A 12,343-nucleotide genomic window follows, 5' to 3' on the forward strand; every position below is an offset into this window, starting at 1 on the left:
CTTGTCTGTGAATTGAGTCCCGTTATCTGTAACGACAACTTGAGGGATCCCAAACCTCGCAAGTATATTGCATTTGAAGAATCGCAACACGTTGAATGTTGTGATGTGGGCGAGAGGTTCGGCTTCGATCCATTTTGTGAAGTAGTCGACAGCTACTATTAAGTATTTATTTTGTCCTGCTGCCGTTGGAAACGGTCCTAAGAGGTCCATCCCCCACCAAGAAAACGGCCACGGGGACGATAGCGTTTTTAGCTCGTTCGGAGGGGCCAAGTGCATATCCCCGTGACGTTGGCATTTGTCGCATTTTTTGACATGCTCCTTTGCGTCTGCTTGCATGGTGGGCCAATAGAATCCTACTCGCAAGGCTTTTCTGGCCAAGGAGCGTCCACCGATGTGTTGACCGTTTATTCCTTCGTGGATCTCACCGAGGATTGAGACTACCTCGCTTTCCTCGACACACCTTAGTAGAGGGATGGAAAATCCTCGGCGGTACATTTTTCCATATAGGATTGCGTATGCGCAGGCTCTTCTTTTAACCTTAGCTGCCTCCTTTTTATCAAGTGGGAGGTTTCCAGTGTTCAGAAATTCGAACACGGGTGTCATCCAGCTGTTGGCGTTGATCTCGCATATCAGGAATACCTTGGTGGGTTTCACTATGCTTGGTTTGGATAGTGTTTCCTGAATAAGCGATTGATTTCCGCCTTTCTTTCTCTTAGTGCTTGCGAGCTTTGATAAGATATCTGCTCTTGCATTGTGTTCACGAGGAACGTGCTTGATTTCAGTTTGTCCGAATTTGGTTAATTTTTCTTTGATCAAGTTTTAAGTATTCCGTGAGTCGTTCGTCTTTTGTTTGGTATTCTCCGGTTATTTGTGATGCGACGAGTTGTGAGTCCGTGAATATCTTAATTTCCTCGGCTTCCATATCCTGAGCCAGCCTTAACCCTGCCAGGAAGGCTTCGTATTCGGCTTGGTTGTTTGTAGTTGGAAAGGCGAGTTCGAGTGAAACTTCTATGAGCGCTCCTTCACCGCTCTCAGTATGATACCTGCGCCACTCCCTTGTGGATTCGAGGATCCATCTACGAAGATGGTCCATTTGTTTTTATCCGAGGTAGATGGAGTGGTCATTTCGGCTATGAAGTCTGCTAGCACTTGGGCTTTTAGAGCCTTTCTGCTTTCGAAAAAGATTTCGAACTCGGACAACTCGAGTGACCATTTTAGCATTCGTCCTGTCATGTCTGGCCTCGCGAGGAGTTGCTTAATCGGTTGATCAGTTCGAACAACGATGGAGTGAGCTAAGAAATAGTGTCTTAGTTTCCTCGCGGCCATGACCACTGCTAAGGCCATTTTTTCAATCTGTAAGTATCGGAGTTCTGGTCCTTGCAGAGCCTTACTCACGAAATAGACGGGTTTTTGCCCTTGCTCGGTTTCTCTTATGAGAACGGCGCTGATGGCCTCCGATGCTACGGCGAGGTAAAGGTATAGGGTTTCCCCTTCGTTTGGTCGCGTTAGGACTGGAGGTTCGGATAGTGCTCGTTTTAAGTGTTGTAGCGCATCCTCGCATTCCTTTGTCCATTCGAATGCGGATTCTTTTCGAAGTAATTTGAATAAGGGTAGCGCGTGTTGAGCGGATTTTGCGACAAAACGAGATAAGGCTGTGAGCATCCCGTTTAATGATTGGATTGATTTCTTTGAGTCCGGCGTAGGGTATTCAAAGAATGCTCTGCATTTATCGGGGTTGGCTTCGATTCCTCTTTCGGTTAAGTAAAACCCGAGGAATTTCCCAGCTTTTACGCCGAACGTGCATTTTTCAGGATTGAATCTCATGTTATACTTTCTCGCTTGGTCGAACACTCTTTTTAGATGGGCTGTATGATCGGCTTCCTCTTCGGATTTGACGATCATATCATCCATGTAGACATCGAGCATGTCACCGATTTCATTATTGAAGACTTTGTTCATCATCCTTTGGTATGTGGCGCCTGCGTTTTTAAGCCCGAAAGGCATTACGTTGTAATAATAATTACCGGATTCGGTCATAAACGCTGTTTTCTTTTTATCGATTTCAGCCATTTTTATTTGATTATAACCCGAGTACGCATCCATAAACGATAGTAATTTAAATCCTGATGAATTATCTACTAATTTGTCTATGTTAGGTAAAGGGTAAGCGTCTTTAGGGCAAGCCCTATTAAGATCGGTATAGTCAACACACATGCGCCACTTTCCATTTGATTTCTTAACAAGTACAACATTGGATAGCCAGGTGGTATACCTAGCTTCCGAAATGAAATTTGCCTCGAGGAGGTCTTTTACAGCTTTTTCGGCAGCCTCCGCTTTTTCGGGAGACTGCTTCCTACGCCGCTGAACAATGGCACTAGCCCTAGGATCTAAAGTCAACTGGTGACAAGCGACCTCAGGGTCGATACCAGGCATCTCTGCAGCGCTCCAGGCGAACAGTTCAGCATTGTCCTTAAGGCAGGCGATCAGCTGCTTTTTGACCAAGTCGGGGAGTCCAGTTCCAATCTTGATCCCTTTGAGGGGGTCTTCACCCAAGGGCACCAGCTCGAAATCTCCGTCCGGGATGGGGCGGTAGATTTTCTTTTCAGCATCGGTGAGGTCCTTTTGTTTTTCTTCTTGATGCTCCTTTTTTGTGAGTCGAGCATCGATGTCGATGGAACCTCCAATAGTGTTTACCCCCGGATTTTTCTTTTCAGTTTTCTTGGGGGTTGCCACGGTGCTCAGATTTTTTGCCGCGGCCTTGAAACATCTCCTCGCAGCAGCTATATCGCCGTTAATGGTGGCGACCTGGCCGTCCGGTGTGTAGTATTTCAGCTTCAAGTGAACGGTGGACGACACAGCAAACAGCTCTGCTAAAGTAGTTCTGCCGATGATGCAGTTGTACAGCGAGGGACAGTCGACGACCATGAATTGTGTCCTCACGGATTTCATAGCCTTTTCCTCACCGAAAGTGACGATGAGGTCCACATATCCCCAAGGTTTGGTAGTCGACCCATTGAACCCCTGGAGGTCGGGTCCTACATATGGAACCAAGTTCTTCTCCGACAGCTGTAGAGTTTTGAATAGCCCCGAGTACATTACGTCGCATGAGCTTCCCTGATCAACGAGGATGCGGTGGACGTCGAAATTCGCCATGTGAGCTCTCACCAACAGTGGTATCTGATAATTTGGCGAGCCCCCAGGAACTTCTGATTTGTAGAAGGCCAGCGGGTCGGAGTTTCCCTCAGGTTTGGAGACGGTGATGGGAGTCACTGAGCAAACGTTTTCCAGCTCCTCGAACTTTCTTTTTACCGATCCGAGGGTGATTTTGTTTAGGCCTCCCCCTGTTATCACCAGTGCTTTTGGGAAGTTTTCCCATGAGCCATTCAGGTGGGCGTTGAAATGCCTCATGAGTGCTCCCTCGTCTGACCCCGAGGATGGGAGTGGAATTTCCGGTGCGGAGATGGCAAGCGCCTGAGGGACGATGCCTCTGTTTTCCTGCTCGGGAACATCAATGGCCATTGCGACCTCTTGAGGTTCCCGCCGTTGTTGTTGTTGTTGCTGTTGTGCTTGTTCGTCGGTTTGAACGTATCTTCGGGCATAACCCTTTTGTATCAGAATTTTGATAGCATCTTTTAGGTGGACACAGTCCTCAGTAACGTGTCCATGGCTTTTATGATAGCGACAAAATTTCGTCCTATCAGTATTTGCCTTCATGGGCTGCTGTCTTGGGAAGTGGATCCCAGCCTTTTTGAAGTCCGCAGCGGAGACTTCGGCGAAAATGCGATCTCTTGACGCATTTAGTGGAGTGTATGTTGTGAATTTTCCCCGAGGAGGTTTGGAGTCTTTAATCCTTTCCTCCTTTTGCTTTTCGTTACCTCTTCGCGAGGTTCCAGCTTCATCTTTTTCGTGGTTCCTGGCTTTTTCTTGACTTTTAGGCCTCCTTAGATCTTTGGCCCTCTGTTTCTCCTCGTAGGCGATGTACTTCTTTGCCTTTTCGAAGAATGCATCCAATGTCTTCGGCTCTTCGATACCGACAGCTTTAGCAAAATCGCTGTCCGGATGTAGTCCCCTGTCGAGGAGATACAGCTTCATGCTCTCCTCGACCTTCACTTCTACGGCTGCTTTGTTGAACCGTTCGAGGTAGGCCCTTAGAGGCTCATTCTCGCCTTGGATAATGGCTTCGAGGGTCGCTTCAGTTTTTGGATGACGCCTCGAGGAAGTGAAGTGAGCGCGAAAGCGAGCGCATAGGTCCGACCAGGAGTCCACGGATCCTGGTGCCAAGCTCTTATACCAAGCCATAGCGCCTTTCCTCAGAGTCGTGGGAAAGAGTTTACACTTGATAGAGCCTCGTACATTTCTGTACTCGAGGAGAGCTTCAAGATTTTCGATGTGCTCGTCCGGATCTGTTGAGCCATCGTAGGTATCCATTGCCGGTGGTTTCTCGAGTCCGACCGGTAGGGGGAGTTCTCGTATCCTTCGGGAAAGAGGGCCTTGGTGGCTGTCCCTTTCTTCCGGGGATCAGTTCCTTTGGCGGCGAGGAGGGTTGTCTCTTCTAGGGGAATGTCTCCTCGGTGGGGTGGAGTTTCGAGATATTGCCTCGTTTCTCCTTGGGCTCGACCTCCTTTCGCTTCTGTGGCGAGGTGGTGAGCGCGACCTGGAGTAGGTTCTGCTCCTCACAGGTGTGGGTGAACGGCGAGCTGGGCGAGCTTGCGCCGTGACACTTGATTCAGCAATTGCGTCGATGCGACGGCTTTGCTGCTCGAGCCTTTGATTCTGCTGCTCGTATCGCTGGTTCTGCTGCAGTAGTAAGTCCGACTGGCGGTTGATTGCATTGACCAGCGCAGCCATCATTTCTTGCATGGGAACTCCCGGAGGGATAGCCACTGCCGGAGTCGCCTGTGGCGGGGTAGCCATAGGGATCTGCGGTTCTTCTGGGTTGTAGGGCTCGTAGTGCGCGTGTTGCCCCTCTTGGCCATCTTCCGTTACGGAGGCGAATTGGCCGTCCCCTGGGTGGTACGTCGCGTAGTCCATCGGTGATCCGTGGTTCTCCGCCACGTGCTCCGGGATTTGGTGGTTGTTAACGCCAGCCATTGGTCGTGAAAAGAGGTGTTTTGAAGGAAGTTTAGTTTTTGGTTTGGTTAAACAGGGAAACTATCGTTCCCACAGACGGCGCCACTGAACGTGTTGACCAGAATGATGCGACTTCGCCGGCGTTTGCGGTGGTTGAGAGCGTTTGAGACCCCGGTTGGAGCGGAGGGGGGTTGTGTACCTGCAGGCACTCCGACGCTCAAGTCAGTATGTGTGTAAGGTTTTCTTAGCTAGATAATGCGTACCTTGCAAATGAAGTGGAGATGCATATATATAGCCCACAGCGCTGGGCTAAGACCCTTGATGGCATTAATGGCCATCAAGTGGCTGCCGGAAAACGGCTAAGGAGCCATGATGTGCAGTTAATGCTCATCATTCCGGTGTTTAGACGTTACAGAAGCCATGGAGAAGTAGCCGTTGGTATCCCGAGCACTTATGGTGTGCCCGGTGGGTAAGGGTCAGCTCGACTACACAAGTCTGTTGGCTTGTGTACCGAGCTTCTAAGCTCGGCCCAGAACAGATGATGTCTTTTTTTACTGATTAAGTTAAGCCAACTTTAGTAGCTAAGAATCAAAGAGTCGAACATTGCAGCATATGGTCCAATAAAAACTCCTCATCACTTTATACAATAGGACAAATTGTGCCTCTTCATGGTTTTGGTCCAGTGATAATTTTTCTTTGCATCCAAGTATGTAGTTCTACTTGCTTCCATTTTTCCATTAAGCTCATGAAATCTATAAAAGTGAGGGAAAATAGGGGAGAGTAGCTAAAATACTAAAATACTACATATTTTTACATAAAATGACTTATAAAACAAGTCAATAAGTGCTTAAAATAATTAATATGATGAGTAAAATTGCATGCATAATAATTTTATAGGGACGAAAACATGACATTTATTTTATGAAGATGAAAAACTAAATTTAGTAATTTTTCATAAAAAAATATTTATTTAACCCTATAAAATATTTCAAATCTTTAAAAATTAACAATATTACTTTTTTTTTTATTACATAGAGGGCAAAAGCCCACAAAATTAACAATATTACTTTAAAATATATACACATGTTTTTTTTGACAAAAAAATATATACACATGTTAAAAACTATAAATATTAACATAAATGAATGTATCCTTCAAAAAAAAAAAAACATAAATGAATGTAATTTGATAATTATATGTATTAAATATTAATGGTTAAACGGTAAATAAATAAATACTACATTATATTTTTAAATTGTTAAAATCTTACGCTTTTTTCTAAAAAAAGAGATTTGTTTTTTTTTTACCGTAATGGAAAATGAGATATGTTGTTAAAATAGTACTCCGTATAACCATATTATGTTTTTATAAGATAAAACCATATTATTTTATACTAATAATTGAATCTTTTTTTGAAAAAACATGTTTGCTTAAAAAAAAAAAAACTAAAATCATAAGTCGAAAGATTTGATGTAGGCTTAATTTATTGTGGAACATGATTAGTGATTATTATTGTGCAAGGATGTATTTGCAAATATTAAAAAGTAATGTTTTATATAAAAAACTTAATAAAGAAATAAAATCTGCATTAAATGTTTGTCACTTATTAACACCTCAGCAATATTAAAAAGTAATTTACTTTTTTTTTTTTTTTTTGACAATCTTCAATGTGATAATTAATTCTTTTCCTATATATATGTTACATTTTCATATAAGTAAACTTACGTGTTTCCTGGTCAGTGCGGAAGATCTGACCAGTTATTAAAGATTACAAATTAATGACTTGTGCTCAATCTTTATCCAATTATCCAAAACAATTTTTGGTACAGTCCTATCCTAATCTATTTATTTGTTTTATTTTATTTTGGAATTTTTTTATTTAGAATGATTTTTTTTTTGGTACATATATATTTAGAATGATTTTAATCTTGGGAAAAAAAAAAAAATCATAATAAGTTTGTTTTTTGGCTGGGATAGTCATAATAAAATCTATATAAATCTAAAATCTTTATGATTTTGCCTTAATCATCCCTATTGGTTTTGACTTGTGCCTACCACATACCGTTTCCTTATTAAGCCTAACTTTATCTTTTTCTTTCAAGTTCTTTTAAAAAAAATAATAAATATTCTTAATTTTTTCATAACCGTTAATTATGCTTCTCTTATAATTATTTTCGGTATAGTATATCAAAACCTACCCAACAAGTATATCTCTAACTTTTCATTTTTATTACAAAATATCTCTACCTATATATTCACCCAATTAGACCTCTAAATATACTCCTATATAAGCACGTTTTGGACCCAAAGAAACACATAGAAAACATCACGTTGAGGGGTTTGAAATTTTTTAGCTAGAGAGAGAGCGAGAGAGAGAGAAAGAGAAAGCCATTAACAATATCTCATCATGAAAATCGATCAAGGTGACAAAGAAAACGAAACAACCAAGTTGAATAAATATGCTTTTGCTTGTGCCATAGTGGCTTCAATGGTATCCATCGTTTCTGGTTATGGTAATGTTATAGCATTCTCTATTCTCACTTTTTCTTTTTCTTTTTTATCTTACATGAAGTTGTAATCCACTAAAATCTCTTATTTTCTTTTTTAATTTCTCTTTATTTTAAGTATTTCTCAAAAATATATATATCTGTTGCTCCAATATTTTTCTTTTATTCTAATTTTTATTTGGTATAGGAGAGTTCGAACTCGGATACAATATTTTGAGTTATGCTCATAAAACAATTAAAATATATACTCTAAAAAATCTTAAATAATTTTTGTAATTCTGAATATAAATTTTAGTCGTTAATTTAGCTTTTCATGATAAACTAATGAAGTTGAAGAGGTTCATATCTCATATCAAAACCTTATCTTAGAATCAGTTTGTAATTAACATGATCTATTTTTTATTTAAGGGATCTTTGTATTCTCAATACATATTATTGATATGAATATTTAAAAAAATAGTTTTTTTTTTTGTTTATAATGAGCTGGGGATCGAACCCAGGACCTAGAGCGTACTACCCAAATCCCTCATCACTAGACCAAACCTAGTGGCTTATTTAAAAAAATAGTTTAAAGGTGAACTTAATTATTATTTTGTATAAATAATTATAATAAAAAAAAATAGAGAAAAAATGTAATATTTCATTAGAAATAATGAGATTCTCTTTTGGATTAGACTCCTATATATTTTATTTATGAGAAGGAAAACAATTTTGTTTAGTAGACATGAAGTTTTTTTGTTAATGAAAGAAATAATTTTTATTTTTTTTCCTTAAGTGGATTCTAATAACATAATTTAAAAAATAGTATCTTTAATTACCTATTAAATAATTGTAACTCTTCTAACTATTTTATATGCATGGTTAATTTCAGATACTGGTGTTATGAGTGGAGCAATGGAGTTCATAAAGGAAGACATGGGAATCAGCGACACACAACAAGAGGTTTTGGCAGGAATTTTAAATATTTGTGCATTAGTAGGATCCTTAACAGCAGGAAGAACATCTGATTACATTGGTCGTCGCTACACAATCTTGTTATCCGCCTTACTCTTCATTCTCGGTGCAGTTTTAATGGGATATGGTCCAAACTATGCAATTTTAATGGTTGGAAGGTGTGTTTGTGGTGTTGGCGTTGGTTTTGCTCTAATGATAGCACCTGTTTATTCGGCAGAAATTTCTTCTGCGTCATCAAGAGGTTTTTTAACCTCTTTACCTGAGGTTTGTATTGGTATTGGAATCTTTTTGGGTTATATTTCAAATTATTTTTTGGGGAAATATTTGAGTTTGAAACTTGGATGGAGATTAATGCTTGGTATTGCCGCTTTTCCTTCACTTGTATTAGCTTTTGGTATTTTAATGATGCCAGAGTCACCAAGATGGTTGGTTATGCAAGGTCAATTAGGGAAAGCCAAAAAAGTTCTATTGCAAGTTTCAAATACAACACAAGAAGCTGAACTCCGCTTCAAGGATATAAAACTTGCAGCTGGTTTAGATGAAAATTGCAATGACGATATTGTGAAATTACCTGAGAAGTTTCACCAAGGTGAAGATGTTTGGAAAGAGCTGATTTTAAGACCAACACCTACTGTACGTTGGATTTTATTTGCTGCAATTGGAATTCATTTTTTCGAACATGCAACTGGAATCGAAGCTGTTATGTTATATAGTCCAAAAATTTTCAAAAAAGCTGGCGTTACAAATAAAGAAAAGCGTTTGCTTGCAACTATCGGAGTGGGATTAACAAAGATATTTTTCCTTTTAATTGCTTTGTTTTTGCTTGATAAAGTTGGTAGAAGACGGTTATTGCAAATTAGTGTCGGAGGAATGATTATCGGGCTTACAATATTAGGGTTTAGTTTGACTATGGTGGATCAATCCAATGAAAAGGTCCCGTGGGCCTTGACGCTTAGTATTGTGGCGACGTATGCCTATGTTGCTTTCTTTAATCTCGGGCTTGGGCCTGTTACTTGGGTTTATAGCTCGGAAATATTTCCTTTGAAGTTGAGAGCGCAAGGAGCTAGTATGGGAGTTGCTGTCAATAGAACTATGAACGGCATTGTCTCCATGACTTTTATTTCCATTTATAAAGCAATCACAATAGGTGGAACTTTTTTCATGTTTGCTTCTATATCTGTAATAGCTTGGATTTTTTTCTATTTTTTCCTTCCTGAAACTAAAGGTAAGGCCTTGGAGGAGATGGAGATGCTTTTTACCAAAAAATCAAGTGGTAAAAATGTAGAAATGAAAACTGATCCAATACATAATGTCTAATATGTTGCGGTTAGACAGAATGAGACTATATATGTAGGAATACTAAGTCATGTTTATTGTATTTATTAGCTAAAACATCATCTTATGTATTCTACTTTTACTATGCTCATCTTATGTATCTTCTTGCAAACCACTCTTTCTTTAATTTATAATACTATATTTCACATTGCAATAATTACTTTGCGCTTTACTCTTTTTTTTTTTTTTGGCCATTACATATGCTGACAAATACTTTGAAGAGTTGGCATAGTTTGAGAATAATAATATTGAGATGTTTGCTATAGTTTGAGTATTTACTAGTCAAAATATAATCGTGTATTCAAACAAGTACTTGTGAAGTAGAAAATCAACACCAAGGGTGTGTGATATGCGACCGCTTAGGATCGTCTTGAAAATAGGTAAAAGAAGAACTTGATCTTAACCGCGACCTGCCGGTAGAACCAAAGTTATCAAGATATAGAGGAACTTGACCCTATCTGCGACCTGCCGGTAGAACCAAAGTTATCAAATAAAGTGCGACCCTAACCGCGACCTGCCGGTAGAACCAACACTATAAAGTTCTTATCTCAAGAACAATGTTCTTATCACAAGAACAAAGAAAAAGTTCTCACAAGAGAAACTCTCAAATTAGATTATATTCCAAGTTGTTTGAAAAGTACATGATAGTCCTATTTATAGCATATCTTACATAGTAGGATTTATTGTCCACTACCATACATTCACCATAGGACTTAGAAAATTCTCACTAACATGCTTATAAATTCCCACTAGCCACTATAATGACTTAGTGCACCACTAGGAAGCATCTAGAGAGCCTAGGGAGCAACTAAAGGTCATCTAAAAACCCTCATAATACCAAAAACGAAAATTACAATAAAAATAAAGAAAATTGGACTTAATTGTTTTTTTTATTTAGTCCAATATTATTAGACCACAATTCAGCCCAAGGATGTTTCTTATCATGTGAATTGGGCTTCAAGTTGGGCTCAAAGCATTTTTATCCAAAATATTTTTGTGCATTTTTTTATAAGTTTTCTTCCACATGTTTAGGGAACTCGTGATCGTATCATTCTCTCCCTCTTCAAGAGGATTTGTCCTCAAATCCAAACCTGCATAAATAACTAAAGGATTAGTAAAAAAAATTCTCTCTTTTGGATATTCCCTTTCTTTTTGCAAGTTGAATTTTTTTTCTTCAATCTTCTCAAAGATGACATCTTTTTCAACCTCCTCATTTATTTTTCTCTCATAAATTTCCTTCGCTTCACGTTCATTTTTCTTTTCTTCTTTTCTCTCAATATTTTCTTTCTCCTCCACTTCTATAACATCATTATATTTTCTCTCACAATTTTCCATCTTCTCTACTTCCTTTTCTTTACTTCTCTCAAAAGTAAGATTTCTATCTTCTTCACTAACTTCTCCTTGAGATAAAGACTCTAGAGTACAAGAAGTAAAATAAACATTATTAAAAGGAATGATGACATTTTCGGTAGCCACAAAAACGGTATCAATTTCTTTTTCAATAATCTCTCTTTTTTCTTTCTCACTCTTAGGAATAGTGACATTTTCGATAGCCACAAAAATGTTCTCAATTTCTTTTTCAATAATCTCTTCTCCCTTCACTTCACTTTCAAGTTTCTCCTTGATCTCTTGTTTTCTTTTCTCTCTACCAATCTCCTTATTTTGGAAGTTACCCCAAAATACATCAAAATTTGCAATATGTTTTTTCGTTTGTCCCTCACTTTTCACTCTTCTATCTTCTATCTCCTTTTCTCCGTCTCTTTTTTTTATAATTTTTTCTATAATTCCTCTCTATGCGATCAAATTTTTCATGAAGCTTTTGAAATTCTTGAAATAATAACTTCTCCAAATGTTTCATGGAGACATGCTTTTCTTCCTCCATATTTTTTTTTTCAACTCTTTTTTTTTAACAAGATAAAAAAATGATAGATCAAACCTGATTTCAAGAGCCGAAGCTCTGATACCAACTGATAAGCGACCGCTTAGGATCGTCTTGAAAATAGGTAAAAGAGGAACTTGACCCTAACCGCGACCTGCCGGTAGAACCAAAGTTATCAAGATATAGAGGAACTTGACCCTATCGCGACCTGCCGGTAGAACCAAAGTTATCAAAGAAAGTGCGACCCTAACCGCGACCTGCCGGTAGAACCAACACTATAAAGTTCTTATCTCAAGAACAATGTTCTTATCACAAGAACAAAGAAAAAGTTCTCACAAGAGAAACTCTCAAATTAGATTATATTCCAAGTTCTTTGAAAAGTACATGATAGTCCTATTTATAGCATATCCTTACATAGTAGGATTTATTGTCCACTACCATTCACTCACCATAGGACTTAGAAAATTTTCACTAACATGCTTATAAATTCCCACTAGCCACTATAATGACTTAGTGCACCACTAGGAAGCATCTAGAGAGCCTAGGGAGCAACTAAAGGTCATCTAAAAACCCTCATAATACCAAAAACGAAAATTAC

At 39.0% G+C, this 12,343-nt stretch overlaps 1 protein-coding gene across 1 annotated transcript; it reads left to right on the forward strand.

Annotated features, from left to right (window-relative positions):
* Positions 1-7,412: 7,412 nt before the first annotated feature.
* Positions 7,413-9,862, forward strand: LOC123920815 (probable polyol transporter 6). The gene is made up of 2 exons (XM_045973133.1): positions 7,413-7,583; positions 8,449-9,862. The coding sequence occupies exons 1-2, from the start codon at positions 7,478-7,480 to the stop codon at positions 9,846-9,848; spliced, it is 1,506 nt and encodes a 501-aa protein (XP_045829089.1). The 5' UTR covers positions 7,413-7,477; the 3' UTR covers positions 9,849-9,862.
* Positions 9,863-12,343: the final 2,481 nt, after the last annotated feature.

This window comes from Trifolium pratense, linkage group LG4 (assembly GCF_020283565.1).
Source record: "Trifolium pratense cultivar HEN17-A07 linkage group LG4, ARS_RC_1.1, whole genome shotgun sequence".
Taxonomy (NCBI): Eukaryota; Viridiplantae; Streptophyta; class Magnoliopsida; order Fabales; family Fabaceae; genus Trifolium; species Trifolium pratense.

Bases quoted from the DNA above. Each gene is read 5' to 3' on its own strand.
- LOC123920815 (XM_045973133.1), top strand. From the start codon at position 7,478: ATGAAAATCGATCAAGGTGACAAAGAAAACGAAACAACCAAGTTGAAT. The intron at 7,584-8,448 runs GTAATGTTATAG...GGTTAATTTCAG, and splicing joins ATCCATCGTTTCTGGTTATG to ATACTGGTGTTATGAGTGGA.